Genomic DNA, 17,749 nt, shown 5'->3' with positions numbered 1-17,749 from the left:
ACTTCAGCTGTTCGACCTAGACCATTTAAAGCAGATTTGTTATATTTGTCATAAAGTCAAATAATTCGATTTTAGATGAGATTTTTTTCCAGTATAAATAACAGTTGATTAATGTATATAGTCAGTGCATTAATTTTATGAAACTGCAATAAATCACAATGTCTCATTTCAACTAAACTGAAAGAAAAAAAACTCTGATAGCTCAGGGAACAAGTCAAAAAATCATCTGCACAGTGTGTTAATTAAACATAGAACTTTGAACTGTTCCCTTATTTCCATTTCAATATATAACAAGTTCCCTTTTTCCATTAACTTCAAGTCATAATCTTTGATCTATCTATAAAAGCAGGTTTGTATCCAAACTGGAAGTCAATTACCCTAATTTTTAGACGGTTTAAAAATCTAAAATGCGACAAAATTTTTACATGCAAAATAGTGGAAAAATCAAACTCTTGAATCCAAAGACAACAGGGCTGGAATAATAACAAGTATTGTAAACTTCTAGTTTCTAACACTGCACTCACTCCATTAACAGACTTCATACCATTTATTTTACACAGTGCTTTGACAGGTTTCATCACATCCAATGCACATGAATCAAAAAGAGATTTACAGTACAAATGCAACATGAAATGTCCCAGAGACCGTAGCCACTTCTCAACCCAAAAATTATTTGACATAATATTTTTGATGTTGATCACCATGATGACAATGCCGATCACTGAAATAATGACACAAACCAACTTTACTTAAGCTTTTATAAAATATATTATCTTTAAAGTCGCCATTGCATTTTACTGTAAATCTTTAAGTACAGTGAATTTAATCATCATGCATCAGCCATAGAAATACACTATGAATATCATAGCATTCCTGTTTACAACTAGTTGCTCAAAACATGAGCTAATTACAACACCCAAATACACAGTATATGGATATGCTCATATCCACCTCATCCACCCAATTCTATGGGTGGGGGACCATGTGTCAAGCAGGGAGTGATCAACCTTGCCACATAGCAAAGAACAAGTGCTGTCATTTTTTGGTGGGAACAGGAAAGGACAACAGTTGCCTGTTGACCTCTCTCAGCTGAGCATCTAAAGTCTCCGTGGTTAGTGTCAGTTCTGCTATCTGAGTCTGTAGGCCTGTGATGGTTTCATTTAGCTCCTCTTCTTTGCGACGAGAGTTAGCAGCCTGCCTGCTGTATTCCAGCACCATACATCCACCACCAACAAGGAAGATGACCGCCTCTCCCAGCAACTCTGCACCAAGCTCTGCAGCTGCATCTTCATTAAGAGGCTTAATGGTGGAACCCCGAAAGCCCATGATCCGCATTTTCGTTCTCATCTCAATCCAGTGGTAGACTGTAAGAAAAATTCATGCAGTTTTTTTATAACTTGTATGACTCGTGCACAAGTGGATTGTTTAAGATAGTTGTGGGAATGTAATAAAATGCACGTGTTTGTATGGAGTACTGAGTATGCAAAGCTCTTTTGACCTCTTAATCAAATTTGCCCTTATTTGAAAACCATCTGCAACTGAGATAATGCACTTGAAACTTGCAATCGATTTCAGCTGCAACTGACAATCTGCAGACATCGAAATACCAATTCAGCCATCAGTGTCATCAAGTCTGAGGAATACAGTTCTAATGCCGTAGGAGCAAAAATTCCGTATCATTTATTGACTACTACTATCCCCCACTGCGCTATTGTACATAATTTTATTGCTGCTTTGATTACTATTATTTTATTACTAGCCTATAACATGCAGTAGAGGTAATAATTCAAAACTTTCAGGTGTAGGTACAGAAGATGGTAAAATTGGTAGAGCATGCAAACTTTGTCACAGACACATTATTTTTGCAATTTGGTGTAAAATCCTGACATATTATTGGCTAAGCAGGCCAGATAATAGGCACTGCCAGGCTGGATCAGGCCTATGGGCCAACATCTGTGAATAACATACAGTGCATTTAGAAAGTATTCAAAGCCAATCTGATTGCTTAGTTTAGCCGGGCAACCAGTTCTTTGAAGGTTCCTGGTTGTGCCAGACTTCTTCCATTTGAGAATCATGGAGGCCACTGTGCTCCTGGGACCCTTCAATGCAACAGAAGTTTTTCTGTAGCCTTCCCCAGATCTTTGACTTGCAACAATCCTGTCTCTGAGCTTTGCAGGCAGTTCCTTTGACCTCATGGATTGGTTTTTGCTCTGATATACACCATCAGCTGATAGGCCTTCTATAAAGAGGTGTGAGCATCTCCAAATCATGTCCAGTCAATTTAATTTACCACTGGTGGAATCTAATCAAGGTGTAGAAAGATTGAGAAACATCTCAAGATCAAAAGAAATGGGAGGAACCTGAGCTAAATTTCAAGGGTTTTTTGTAAAGGGTCTGAATACTAATGAAAATGTGAAATTTGAGCCTTTTTTTTTAATTAAAATTTCTAAAATTCTGTTTCACTTTTTTCATGAAGGGGTATTGAATGTAGATTAATGAGAATGAAATTTATGTTTTTTAACTGTGGCATCAGGCTGTGACATAAAACAAAAAAAATGCAGGGGGTCTGAATACTTTCTGAATGAACAGTTTGCACCGACAACCCTTTGGCTTTGTTTTCTGTCAAAGAAAAAGTGTGTCAACCCAGAGTTTTAAATTTCTTTGAATAAATACAGTAACAACAACCCTCTATTTTGTATATCTATTCAAAACCGGAAGATTAGCTCTCCCTTTGATGGAAAATTGAGTCAATTTTCCTAACGAAACTTTGACTAAATGTTTTGAAAATGAACTGATTGATGAGCCAAGAGCTAGGAAGGCTTTTAAATTTCCTGCCTCTGTTTCTGATAAGATATGCCTTCCAATATTCGTGGGATCCGACAAGGGCAAATTCCATGAGTCTGAACAGAGTAGACGTGGAAGGTCTAAGCTATTCCATTAGTTATTGCGTATGTCAAAACCTCAAATGACAGACTGTCAAACTGGGTCAAAACACATTCATGCTGCTGTCATGTACTATGAGAACAGCACAGACTACAACATGTTCAATGACAGTTAAAACCCACCCTCTTCCAGCCTGCCTCTCTACTATTGGTCAATAACATTAAACGATGAAAGCCATTGGATATGCGGTTTTGAGAGATGCAATCTAATTGGTTTTTACACTCGTCCTCGTTCATCCATGGCTCGGCTGTCTTGACACTGAAAACTAGCGGTCACTGGCTGCTGTTAGCTCGGTTACTCACGTTGTGCCGGCGGCAGACAGATGTAAGTTTTAAAGAACTCGCTTCTCCGGGCTCCTGCCTTTATTCGGTTCGCCACAGGTTTACTCATTTGCCTCACTCCGAGGTAGAGGAGCTTGGCGATTGGGAAGGCACCGACAACCATCTTGGCGGAAACACTTCACTGCCGTTGGGCGGAGTACGTTAACGTTACGTGATGACGCTAAATGACTAGCGAAGTCAATGTAGCCCGCCCCTCGCGTAAAAATAACGAGGTCAACGCTTTTCACTGAAATCAAAACTTTGAAAGAAGCCGAGTGAGCATATGGATAGGCATAGTCCGCCAATAGAGGCCAACTGTGTTCCTTAATCATTGTTTTAGAGATATTCTTCGGGAATTTGGGATTGTTTTGGCTTTAAACTTGATTAAATCAGTAATACCCGGAATGAATACTATGTTGATAGTGTTTCTAAATGATGCACCAAGAAATAAGGATTAAAAGCCACTGATTGAGCCTACCTTGTGTAAAATAGAAGGCAAACGATCATGCAGTGAGGGGCAATATGCGGCAGTTTACATTAACTGTATGAATTTCGAAAATCAGTTTAAATGTGTGCTTGATAGCGCAAAAACGCATTTTTTTTCTTGATAGCTTATATTTTCCCTTTGAACACATGGATAAGTAGGCTAAATATAAAAAATCCTGAAAGCAAAAAAAGTACAATATGATATTTTTGATCAATTATTTACAAAAGCCACTAGTATATGCCACCTGTATATACAGATAATTGCTGGATAAAGCGTAATGTTTTATGTGCATCAGGGTGTCCGTGGGGTCTTAAAAAGTCTTTAAATCATTTTAAAGACAGGCCTTTAAAAAGTATTAAATGTAAATCTAAAAGGTCTTAAATTTTGTAGCATTTTATTTATATATTTATCAAGCATGGATGTAGGCTAGTATTTCTGCTTTTGTTTTTATATACACATACTTAAGAAACATGATTAATGAATTTAGATGCCCTGGTTTTTCTTACTGAATGCTGAGAGAATTCATAGCATATCTAGATTTATGATTATAACTTTCTTAAAAGTTCTACAACTCAACAATAGTTAGCAATAGCTTATCTGCAACAGTAAAGGGATTTCTATTACAATACTATGACTATTACTACTTTGAGGCAGGGGTGGAAAAAGTACATGACTGTTGTACTCAAGTAAAAGTAACTGTGGCTAAGATTTAGCCTTCTGAAGTACAAATGAAAGTACCAGTTTATAAATCTACTCAAGTAAAAGTAAAAAATGTTTAATTTACACTTTACTTTAAATATTGAGCACAGAGTAGCCACCAGGCTTAAAAACTTGTGGAAATAATTTAATTCATTTTTTTTCCAATATTGCATATGTTATTTGACATTTATTTTTTAAGTTCCCCATCTGATGAATATTTTAACAGACAAAAGCAATAAATCATTCTATATCACAACCAAACAATATTAGATAGATTAAACATAAACTGTTCACCTGAAAGGAGGACATACGTGTTAGGATGACATAACATGATGCATGAATCAGTTTGAATTACAAATCTATTTATCTACTTTGATCACAGTGGTAAGTTAACTTATTTGTTTAACTTAATGCCTGTTAGCAATCATGAAACTAGGGCTGAACAATTTTGAAAACATAAATAACTGATTATTTTTACTTCAATTTGATGTGGATTGTTGTTTTGAAGGGAATGAGTATTTTTGTCATTCTCATTTTGAATAAGAAAAACATAAAAAAAAACCCACAAAAAAAACAAGAAAAGTAAGATTTAAAAAAAATATTCAAGGAAAAATTGATGCTTCACGATGCATGATGTATAGAGCATAACGTCTCTGCTGCAAAAAAGAAAAAAAAATATGAAACTGTTTTTGACACATTTGATCAATTTTCCAGCCCTAGTGGCTACTGAAGAGTTGTTCAGTAAAATCTGCACCTTCCTCATTTGCAATTACAATATAGATCTCTAACCATGCTTATTAGGTAAGTCACACCTCTAGTGAAAAACATGCAGCTGTTTTGGGGTGCAATGTGGAATCATTCTCTCGCTATATGCAACTGTGTAGAGGTTGAAAAAGTACAAGAGTATTGTACTTAGGTAACATTAGTTACTCTAGTTAAAACTTACTTAAGTAAAGGTAAAAGTAATGATTTGTACTCAACACATACTCAGTTGTACTCAAAAAAGTACAAGTACCCAAAAATAAACTCAATTACAGTAGTTTGAGTAAATGTAATTAGTAACTTAGTAAGTTACTACTCCAACTCTTCCAATTTCCAGGAATTAAAAAAAAAGAAGAAAAAAAAACAGAAATCAATCACACTTGTAAGCCTCAAACCAGCTTTATAAACGATTTTCTTAAAAAAAAAAAAAAACTTACAACATGTTTCAAATGTATTTTGGCATCATGCAGAAATTTAAATCCAAATACGTCTCCTTTTCATACCTTCATTGGTTTTAGTACAATAATTCTACAGAAACCTCTGAAATTATATCAGCTCTCCTGAATTAAAAACAACTTTTGTACAGAGTCAGAGAGTGTCTTGTGAGCTTTATTGCCATTTTTTGTGGTTATACTAGTCATAACATTTCATAACAATGAAAATTTAGAAAAAGTGAATCTGCATGAGCATGATACTCAACTTTATTGATAATATGTTTGGCTTGTTTTTGCCTTTAATTTATGTTTTTTTAAAGGTAGATCCCCACGATTCAAGACAATATGATATGTAAGGAACTGTTAGTGGGTGATAGATTAATAATAGTAATAATAAACTTTATTTATACAGCACTTTTCAAAACAGACGTTACAAAGTGCTTTAAAGAATATGAAACAAGCACAATAGATCAAATTAAAATCAGCAAATTCCATAGAAACAGTTTCTATCACACACCAGTTAGGTGAATAAACTCAATTTGATACAAAGTGTGAGAAAAGCCAAAACTTCAAAAGCATTATATCCAATATTCAAAGATTAAATGCAAAGCCTTATAATTTTAGATATGTATGGATTTCTACAGAATTCCTTTTGACTTTGAAATGTTTTCTTTAATGTATTTAATTTGTTGTTTCCACGTTATGATCAATCAAAGGAATCTGTTCTCACTTTTTTAGTGTCAACATTGCAGATTTCTATTAATATTATCATCAGTTTCATTTTAAAACCCAAAAGCCATAAGTTATATTAATATTAAAAGACACTGATATCAAACTAAGTTTCAAGCTTTTCCCTTTCTACACTGAAAAATGATACAAAACCGCAAATATTTATAGCCTATTTTTCCCCGTTTGAAAAACATAGATGAGTTGGCTACAAATTAAAAAGCCTAAATGTATAAAAGTATAACATATTATTGCAGATATTTTATTGAATTGCCACTTGTATATGCTGTATTCACGGATAACTGCTGGTGTTATAAAGCGGACTGTTTTATGTGCTTCTTTAAGTTATGTAACATGTACATTGTCCTTTATTATAAACGTCAATAAAGTGCAGCTTAAACACGATGGTATGCTCTACCTGAGCCAGCTGTGGCAGAAACACCTGGCTCGGGTTTCAGCTGCAGAATGAGCCAGAGGGGCTGGACTCTGAGCCAAAATAACTCAACTCAGTACGCAGTTATGACTAAATGTCTGGAGCAACAGCCGCTGGATTGAAACACAGACTAAGCAAGACGACCTCAGAAGGACACGAAACTTTGAAAGGGAGCAGCTTTCCTCTCGAGTTTGGGGCACAAGAACAAAGAGGCTCTCATTATTTTGAGGTAAGGATTTCCTCAAACCCCATAGCGTAGCGTAGGCACCTTTCTGTGTGGGAAGTACGCTAAGGTGAACATAACTAGTTTTGTTGTAGAGTTGTGTCTGTGTACTACGACGACTTAGTCTAGCTCTTAGTGAATCCAATGAAACAAAGGAGGAAATGAGTCTTTATTGAATAGCTGTTTCGATGGATTTCTCGTTTATTATGAAGCGCCTTGTACGCGAGGAGGAGCTTGTTCTCAAACTAATGAAAATCAGATGTTACCATTCCAGCCTGGCATGCCTAAAATCTACAGACAAAAAGAAAGCTTTACTGTTACAACAGGCTAGTGGACACTAATGTTGGAGTGAAACGCAGCCAGCATTGCATCATTCTTGAGTATAGGACTGAAAGTCTGCTGCCCAGTCATGACTTTATCTGACTCAATGGAATACTTATAGGTGACAAAGACTACAGGTGCAGCTTAAAAAAATATAATATCATGAAAAAGTACATTTTTTCCCCAGTTATTTAATTCAAACGGTTAGGCTTACATACATTCTACATGCACCACATGCAAACTGAAACGTCTCAAATGCCTTTTTGTTTAAATTTTGATGATTATAGCTTATACCTCACAGAAAAAAATCCACTATCTGAAAATGTTAGAATACTGAGGAAATGTCCAAGTTCTTGTCAGGAAGGAGCCTTCAATCTCCAACTCTGGTTCAGTACACACGACCACAATCATATGGAAGACTGTTGACTTGGCCCAGAAGACAATCATTGGCACCCTCCACAAGTAGGGCAACTCACAGAAGGTCATTGCTGAACATGTTCATGGCAAATTGTCTGGAAGAGAAAAGTGTAAGAAAAGGTGCACAATCAACAGGAATGAGCTCAGCCTTCAGAGGACTGTCAAACAAAGCAGATTCAAGAATTTAAGGGAGCTTCACCAGGAGTGGACTGAGGCTGGAGTCAGTGGATCAAGAGCCACCACACACAGACGGATCCAGGAAGTGGGCTGCAAGAGTGTTCTTAATGTCAAGCCAGTCCTAAACCACAGACATCATTATTGTTTCACCTGGGCTAAGGAGAAGAAGAACTGGACTGTTGCTGAGTGATCTAAAGTCCTGTTTTCACATGATAGGAAATATAGTATTTCATTTGGAAATCAAGGTCCCAGAGTCTGGAGGACGATATGAGATGCACATGATCCACAGTGTTCTCAGTTTCCACAGTCAGTGATGGTTTGGGGTGCCATGTAATCTGCTGCTGTTGGTCCACTGTGCTTTATCAAGTCCAGAGTCAGTGCTGTCAGCTGTCTACCAGAAGATTTTAGAGACCTTCATGCTTCCATCTGATGAGAGGCTTTATGGAGATACTGATTTCCTTTTGCAGCAGGACTTGGCACCTGTCCACAGTGAAGGCAAAACTACCAGAAACTGGTTTGCTGACTACTGTGTTACTGTGCTTGACTGGCCTGACCTGAACCCCATAGAGGATCTCTGGGGAAATGTCAAGAGGAAGATTAGAGACACCAGACTCAACAAAACAGATGAGCTGGAGGCTGCTATCAGAGCAACCTGGGCTTCATAACACTCCAGCAGGACCACGGACTAACTGGCATGTTGCATTGATACAGTAATTCATGCAAAAGGACCCAGACCAAGCACTGAACACATAAACTAACAAAATTTCCAAAATGTTGACATTCCTGTATCATAAATCATTTTCTAAATAGGTGTTATGTGATATTTTAATATAAAGAGATAGTAGATTTTTGTGAGCTGTAATCATTAAGATTAAAACAAAGAATTCTTGAAATATTTCACTTTGTGTGTGATAAATCTGGAATACATGGAAGTTTTACTTTTCAAACTAAACTATAGGCAAAAAAATGAACATTTTCATGATATTCTATTTTTTTAGATGCACCTGTATGTATTACATCTGGATGTCCATCACATTGTTAGTGGATAAAAGATAGTTCTTCTCTAAGAAAAATCCATCATAACTTGCACAGTTTCTCATGAATCTTTTCACATTTGCTCTAAATGTGTCATTTATCGCTTGGCTTTTCTGCAGTGTAGGTTGCAAAGCAACTACAGTCTTCAAACAAACCAAACCCTCCTGTCAGAGCAGAATTTAAATGGCATTTACTCAGCAGGTGTGCGTTAGACTTGGGTCCCAGTCAAAACTAGCTGAGCAGCATTGTGTGATGCACTTGCTGCAACCTGTTGTCAACATATTGTACATACTGTCACCAGAGTTTGTCTCTCTCCTATGTGATTAAATCCATGCAAGCACACACAAGTAAGCAGATAGATGCTGTTTTTCAAGTCTTGATTGTTGCCCTGCTTTGCTCCTTAACATGAGCATGAGACACTGCAGGCATTAGATGGGGCATGAAATTTGGCAGAAATGTCTGTTATGTTGTGTACCTCTGAGAGATTCCTGAGTCACATGCTGTGGAGAAGAGTGTTGCTCTAGAAGTATACAGCATAGTGTTACGATGTCACAAGAGAATCTGCAGCTTTAAGAGCCAAATAAAGGATGATTATATTTACAGGGATTATTCTTCTATGATGGCTGATACATACTAGTGTCTAATGAAACAGATCATTATCCTCAGCTTGAGAGGATCAGTAGAGCTGCATTGTTAAAGGCTGTTGTCTTTGGCATTAACAGTTGCTTTCATGAAAAGAATGTGCATGTGAGTGCTTGCACATTTGCATGTTTCTTTGTGTGTCTCTGTAGGTAGCAGGGTAAGCGTTTCAATGACTAACTAGGTCGTTGGAGCGGCTGTAAGTAATATAAAAGAAGTATTTTGGGTGGAGTGTTTCTTTTGGTTGAGTAGTTGTTGAAACCTCAAAGCTGAAGAAATGATTAATATAAAAACCATTTATCACAGGTCATGTGTCACGTGAAATACATGACCAGACAAATGTAAGTCGAAAGCTAATGTAGCTCAGAAGAAACGTCAATAATATTTATTTTTAGATCGCAATGTTTTGTAAACTTGCAAAAATGAGGTGCCATATTTTGAAAAAGAGGTTTTTAGGAAATGCTAGTCCTGCAGATATTAAAGATCAAACAGTAAATTCAGCCGATAATCTTCCTTCTATGGCACAGTGGTTGTCAGGGCCGCCCATACGGGGAATCAAGGGGAGAGTTTCCTAGGGACCAGCAAATGGAGCTCAGCAAAGTCATGCTCCATAGTAAAGTTAAGCTGTTAGAACCAAATATATATAACTATAAAGACATTTTTTCAAGTTTTATTTTTGCCGTAGTATAAAACCTTTGGTTCTCTCTGGGTACTCTGGTTTTCTTCCACTCATAAAGACATGCTTGTTAGGTTGATTGATCACTCTAAATTGGCAGAGGGGTGAGTGTACCAACCTGTACAAAACTGTTTGTAAATACTATTTATAATTTGTAAGTTAACGTTTTTATATTCTGTATTTTTGTATTTATTAGTACTTATATACCACTTATTTGTACTCTATTTTTCTATTGTGTTTCTGTCGCCAATGGCCTGCTTTGTCTAAGACACTTTTTGCTGCTGTAAATTGGAATTTCCCCTTGTGGGACTAATGAAGGAATATCTTATCTTATCTTATCTTATCTTATCTTATCTTACCCCCCCAATGACAGCTGGGATAGGCTCCAGCTCCCCCCAATGGGATAAGCGGTACAGAAAATGGATGGATGGATATAACCTTCCTCTAAATGAAACTTCTCTTCTTATAACAGGATTAAAATGTGTTTCAAGTTGTAAAATTGGCATAGCAAGTAGTGAAATGTGGTTAAAAAGGGCAAATATGGGCAAAAAACTAGTGAAAGGGGTTAACAGAAGTAAAAATAGGCAGAAAGTGGCAAAAAGTGCTGAAAATGTGTTGGAAAGGATTATAAAAGTGGCAGCTATGTGTAAAAAATGTGGGGAAATAGAATTTAAAAATGACAGAAAGTTTTTAAAAAGGCAAAACTGTGTTTTAAGTGGTAAAATGGGCTGGAAATGTTGAGAATAGGATGAAATAGTGGGAAAAAATGGGCAGAAAAGATAGTGAAATGGGATAGGGGCATAAAGAGTTGAATGTGACAAAACTGTTTAAAGTGGCAATTTAGGCAGAACATCTGGTGAAATGACTAAATACTAACTAGTGGGGCAGCTTAGCTAGAAATTCCATAACAATTGTTCATTTTGTGATACAAGCATAAAATTTGGTGGAGTTACAGCCAAAGGTATTCCCAAAAGATGTGGATATGGAAGCATCAAGAATTTTCAACATGGCGCCCATGGCACCCATTTTTCAAAATGGCTGCCAATGATAACCGTTTACTTATCAATTTATTTATCAGGAATGGATATAAACTGATATTAAGGACCTAATTAGTTTAATTTGTCTATCATACCATTGAAGAGGGTGGAGGTTAGGTGAGAAATAGGCGGGGCTTAGATCAGAAATGGGTGTGGCTTAAACAGGGGTTGTTTTATTTTTGCAATTTCATATAACACATAGAAACTGAAAAGAGATTTTTTTTACAAGACTGAAAGAACTATTTACATTTTACACAAAGTTTTATTTAAACTTGCAACTTGAATTAAGTTTCACATCAATGTTTTTGATCACAACAGTGAAATAACTGTTTACAATGCACACTAAGTTTTACATAAACTTGAACTTGAAATAACCTTCAGTGAAGAGGAAGAGGGAGGGAAAAGGAGAGTGAGGGGAGTGAGGTGTTTTTTAAAGCGATGTATAAAACGGGGTTAAAAAATGAAAAGAGAGGGAGGGCTGTCTGTCACAGCAATCAATTCAACATTCTCCTTCACAGAAACAAAGGGATGTACAGTTTAATTCAGCTTTTTTGCACTTGCACTGCCTCACACAACTCTTCTTACAAAAACTGACCTACATCTAGCCCGATCGTTGATCCAGTGCCATTTACTTCCTGTTTGATCTGTACACCATCCAAGTAACAACATGAAGTCATGTAAAGCCCCGAGGCTTGACTCTCCCTTGCTGGCACGTCCTGTAAATTCAGGTGCGGCTATCTAACTACATCTAAATATGCACAATATCAACTAGATGAGGGAAAAACATTAGATAGAATTTAGGAAACTAAACTACGCTACCACTAAACTATCATAAAAGGAGTAGATTGATACTGACTACAGAAATAATTACATTAATGGCTAATGTATTTAGCTGACACTGAACCCCATGCTGAGTTTCACAGCAGTGGTGTCACCAGTGTGCCCTGGCTGTGCTTCGACATCCACTCTATTACATTGTCTGTAACACATGACTACTGTCACAATAATTCTTCTTCTTTTTTTTTTTTTTATTCTTCATCATCCTTTATTATCATCCCTGATAAGAAAATTGATTTGGAAAAAGGTTATCATTGGTGGCCATTTTGAAAAATGGCTGCCATGGGCACCATGTTGAAAATTCAGGATGCCTCCATATCCAGTTTTCTTGGGAATGCCTTTGGCTAGAACTGTACCAAATTTCATGCTTGTATCACAAAGTGAACAATTGTTATGGTTATCTCCTCCACTAAACTATAATATGTCAAAAGTGAAAGGTCAAATGTGACAAAAGGGGCATAAAAAGAGGCAAAAAATGGGAAGGAAAGGTGATGAAATAGGATTAATAAGTGTCAAAAAGGGGTTAAATGTGGCAAAAGGTTAAACAGGTGGCAAAAAGGGCAAGGAAAGGTGGTGAAATAGGATTAAATAGTGTCAAAAGGGGGTTAAATGTGTGGCTACGAAGGGTTGAATGTTACACAAATGGGTAAAAAGTGGCAAAAATGGGCAAAAAGTGTGTAAAATTTAAGGAAAGCTGCAAATAAAAGTAGCAAAAATCGGTGGTAAAAGTGGTTAATAGGGGTTAAATAGTTTCACAAGTAAAAAATTTCAACATTATACTCCAACTGTATGATGTTAGCCAGGACGCTAGCACCAATGCTCCTGATCTATCACACCTACGTTGATACTATCAACACATCACAACTGAGGAGGGCCCAGTCTCTGGGTTTGTCAGGGGCCTAGCCAAATCAGTGGGCCGGCCTGGTGGTAGAGAGAACTGATGTTTTACATGATTACACAATACCAGTCCCTCCCATTTGTGTCTGTCTGCACTATTAGTGCTGGACTTAATCCCTCGACAGAAACCAGAAAGGCCAACATCCCATTTCACTCAGCTGTGTCACGAGATACTGGTAAGCAAAAGTAAGTACTTTGGAGATAATCTTTGACATAATATCTCTGGCCTAAAACACATAAAATACTTTAAAGAATGATATTGGAGATATCTCAAATCAAGCTGGGCACAGGTTTTAGTTTTCTCTTACAGCACGGTAGTTGCTCACTGTGGGATCAGCAGGAGGGTTTTTCACTTGAAGGACATAATTGAGTTAGTCTGCATGATAACATTCAGCTATACTCTGGTTTTAGGTTTCCAAGGGATGACAAATAAGCAGACAACAAAGGGAAGTATTCTGTAGTGTCAAAGGAATTTCGTTTATCATTCAGTCACAGCCAAGTTCCTGACCAGGAGTGAGCAGAGACAAAGCCAGAAGGATCAGGAAGGATACGAAGGAGGGCCTAATCATGGTGAAAGAGGAGGGGAGGAAATGAATGGATGCATAGAGGCTCAATAGAAACTGGAGGCTGATGTGTAATGTGGAATTGTAGGTGAGGTATATTAAAGGAAGAGGAAAACGGAAACAACTGCTTGCCTTAGTCTGACACACCCTTATTCTGCACACCAACAATTACTGTGTCTAATCCTTTAATGTCGATTTATTCCCTGCTCTTGCTACGGCCTTTGGTCCTCTGGGTGTCGTTTAAGAAAGTTTATGAGCACCAAAATTTCCAAAGTCTAGGACTTTCAAAGTCTAGCTTGCTGTTTAAGTTCTCCCTTGAGTTAAAGTCTTGGCTTTACCTGCCCTGAGAGTTTGTTGTTTTGTGTGGAAATGGCCGAACCAGCTGACAATGTAATCAAAGCATTGGAGAGGAAGTGGAAAAAGAAAGAGACCATGAGGCTATCCAAGAAACTTCTGTCGAGAATAAAACCACAGCGAGGCAAATCAGAGACTACAGACTAGAATAGAGTACAGTACAGCCGCAGAGGCCACAAGCTGTCATTCCACTCTCACATGATTAATGTCTCTGTTTTAGCACATAAAGAGGAAAACCCCTGTCAGCTGGGTGTGTTCTTTAAGGTGCAACCCATGCAGCACTCAGTACACCATATGATCATATTTGGCTCTTCCTAAAAACACACTTACCCACTGTATACTTCTTCCTCTGTTCTTAAAATCTTCAGTGAAGTCTTTTTTATTTCACCTTGGTCTATTTGCATAGAAATAAAATACGCTGATATGAAAAGCACAGGAAGACAAGATGCAAATGGCCACCACATCATGAGATGTGTTGATTTAACCTTGCAAAGCAAATGGATCCGTCCGTTTCCTTGTTCCTCACTGGTGAATCCATCTTGCAAAGCTTCTGTCTGAATTGTATGGGCCCGGTTAGAAAGTGACGGGACCAATCAGCGACAAGGGGCAGTACTGTCAAGTGTGGTGGAGTCATGACGGAAGCAAGCAGCAACAAGAGGCTGGTGCAGTGATGCAGAAGAGATTAGCGTGGATGCTGCTAAAGCACCAGTTTTGTCAGAACTTGATGACATTTCTTTGTTAAAAGAAGAACAAAGAATCGCACTGAGTTGTTTTCTATTCAAAAACAACAAAAGTTGGGTATTGACATGTCTATAGTTGCCATGGTTCACGTTATGCTGTTCTATATGGAGTATTTCTCGGTAGCGGCAACGACTTCACCTCTTTTGTTGCTCCGATTGCCCTGTAAAGATGTAACAGACAGAACGTTCATCCAATCACCCTCCAAGGTTTTTCAAAGGCTCTGTACTTTCCCAAACGCTGTGTATTAGTGGTGTAGTGGCATGTCAGGTTAATGTTGATTTGTTCATCCTCAAACTTTAAAGTGTGTTTCAAGGTCTGAAGTTTTAGGGCTGACCTACATTTAAATATTGGTATTGATATCTGAATCAGCTGAGCTTAGTTTGCAAATATCAGCATATCAGACATGGCAAAAATCTAATATCGTGCATCTCTAGCATAAACAGCAGTGTATAGCAGTAGCTATTGTGGTTATGTCTGCGTGCGTCATAAACTGAGGCTGTTTCCCTGGAGCAGGCGACCGAGGTTCAAATCAAGTGTGTGGCTCCTTTTGAGTGTGGTTTCTAATTCTATCTACTGTCCTATTTACAATAAAGGCCTAAAAGCATCATAAAAAAAATAAAAATTTAAAAGATACTCGAGCAGTTTTAAGGGCATGAGGAGATTAATGCTCTCAAATCAGTCTATTAACTAAATACCATTTAAAATACATCGTCAGGCTGACCTGTCTGTTTTGACACAAAATATTGAGGGAAACATTCAAAAGCAAGTCAAAGTCCAAGTGTCTTTATTGGTCTCCCTTGGGAGAAATTTGTCTTGGGCAGAGGAGTCTGCAGCACAGACAACACATTCAGCACATTAAATAAATAAAAATACATAAAAATAGTCAACAGGATCAGATAAAAAGTGCGTACCAGCATCTCAGTGCAAATTCAGCATCACATGACCTCAGACTCGCTTTTCTGTCCATCCTGAGCAATCTGCTCATTTATGAGCTTCACTGACAGTGGGATGAACGAGTCTTTGTATCTGTTATATTTACATAGAGGAAATCTGTACCTCCTTCCTGAGTTAAGTAAAACATATTCAGAGTGCAGTACATGAGACGTATCCGATAGAATACTGTCTGCAAGTCTGACGGTTGTTTGTTCAAACAAGTCTCGGGGAGTTACAGGTGCTGATGTACCAATGATTTTGCCTGGCGTTTTTGTCAGATTTAGTATTTGATGTTGTTTAAGCATGAAGAATACTGTCAAAAGTGCAGAAACAAAAAACTAACCTAACAGAATGAGGTGGGATGGCCATCCACTGCCTAAGTGTCATTCTATGGGAAACACTGGCTATTCATATTTATAAATGTATATATCTATACATTTTAACTCTGTTTTCTGAGTGTGATATATTTGTAATTATCCGTCTTCTTGTCTTTATTTGAATAATGTCATCATAAATCATCTCCTAGCTTGCTGAGAGTAAGAACTTTATTTATAAGAGCATCTTAGCTAAGACAGGCAGCAGCAGCACGTTTAGCAAAAATTGACATATATAACACAAGATAATTACAAACACAGATTGATCAATCATGGGTCACAGTACAGAAAAACATTAGTCAAAGCACCTATAATATGAAACATCTAACACCTTTAATCTTCTCGTATAAAGACTGAAAGAGACCAGCTCCACGAGACACAAATTTTACAGCAGTCAATTCCAGGCTTCAGGAGCAGCATACCTGAGAGTCCTTTTTTTCCCATTTCAAGATGTGCCTTGAAGACAAATAGCAGAAGCAAGTCTTGTGACTGAGACATGGAGCAAAGGCTGTAGCTTACAGCACTTTTCACATCTATAAGGGAAGCAGGTTGAATTTAGCCTCTTAGATATAGTTTGTTGGCTTTTATGCCTTCATTTCAAGAGGAAGACTGTAGATAGAGTCAGAAACAGAGATGAGAGAGAGAGGGAGAGACATGCAGGAAAGGAGCCACAGGCTGGACTTGAACCTGGGCTGACCTAACCACTAGGCCATCTCTGTTCTGAGTATAGCCTTTTAAATAGTAATATGCCAATGATTTAGTTTACAATTGGCTGATGAAGGCCAAACAACTTGAGCATACAGAGTACAATGATGATTTAAGGACTTGAAATTTGTTATGAACATCAAGGCTCCATGCTAAATATTATCAAACGATTTAAGGCATTGAGAAGAAGCATGCATTTATAAAAACATCACCATAATCAATCAGGGGGAGAGAAGTGTCAGCAACAAATCACCTTTTTGCAGCTAAAGAAAAACAATATTTCTGAAATGAAAACCCAGTTGCAGCATTAACTTCTTTATATGTTTCTAAATATGAAGTTTAAAAGCCACAACTAAGAATCTGCGGTATTTTTAAGGAGATACAGATTCAATCATATCACCCTGAGATGTAATAACAGAAAGCAAGTTCAGTGGCATTTTTGTGGTTTATTAAAATGTTGAGTTTTGTTTTATCAGGATTAAAAATCAATTTTAACTCACTTAAAGTGTACTGTACAGCAGCAGAGGTGTGTTGTATACACCAGAGAGCCTGATGCCCTGTATGGGCAGGCTATAGGTAAAAGTCATCTGCATATAAAGTAGACTTTGCATTGGGAATATTATGACAGATACTCTAAGCCTCAGACGATTGATGGTAATAATAGTGTAGAACAGGGAAAGTACCAGAAAGTATGCAGGGGAGTAAAAACAGGGATCGAAGGCAAGGGGTGAGTGAATCTCTGGGCAGGAAGGGAAGAGTGGAGTGAGTGAGCGAGAGAGTGACCTGACCTTTGTGAGTCAGTGAGAGTGTAATCTCTTTTGTGTTAGCTGCTCTTGACAGAGATAAGCGTCTCAGGCTGTGTGTGTTGAATGCCTCACTGGGAGGAGTGGTGAGGAATGCGAGTCTGTTACCAGGCCCGATTGAGACACAACTGTTCCAATAAACAGCACGGCACCCGGCATGAAGAGGAGTCATTATCTGACTGAAATGTGCTCTTCAGTTTGATGACCTTTTAT

At 37.6% G+C, this 17,749-nt stretch overlaps 2 protein-coding genes across 2 annotated transcripts in view; one reads left to right on the top strand and one right to left on the bottom strand.

Moving 5' to 3' along the window:
• Positions 1-531: 531 nt before the first annotated feature.
• Positions 532-3,405, bottom strand: opa3 (outer mitochondrial membrane lipid metabolism regulator OPA3). Its single transcript, XM_041810161.1, has 2 exons — positions 3,246-3,405; positions 532-1,364 (listed from the first exon to the last, which is right to left on the bottom strand). Exons 1-2 carry the CDS (start codon positions 3,385-3,387, stop codon positions 1,036-1,038), a joined length of 471 nt encoding a protein of 156 aa, XP_041666095.1. The 5' UTR covers positions 3,388-3,405; the 3' UTR covers positions 532-1,035.
• Positions 3,406-6,893: 3,488 nt separating this feature from the next.
• ppp1r13l (protein phosphatase 1, regulatory subunit 13 like) overlaps positions 6,894-17,749 on the top strand; it is a 35,328-nt gene continuing 24,472 nt past the window's right edge. The window contains exon 1 of the mRNA XM_041812842.1: positions 6,894-7,033. The gene's annotated coding sequence lies outside the window, so the exon portion shown is untranslated. The remainder of the gene's footprint in view (positions 7,034-17,749) is intronic.

Source organism: Cheilinus undulatus, linkage group 2, assembly GCF_018320785.1.
Source record: "Cheilinus undulatus linkage group 2, ASM1832078v1, whole genome shotgun sequence".
Lineage (NCBI taxonomy): Eukaryota > Metazoa > Chordata > Actinopteri > Labriformes > Labridae > Cheilinus > Cheilinus undulatus.
This window is presented reverse-complemented; position numbering and strand designations above follow the sequence as displayed.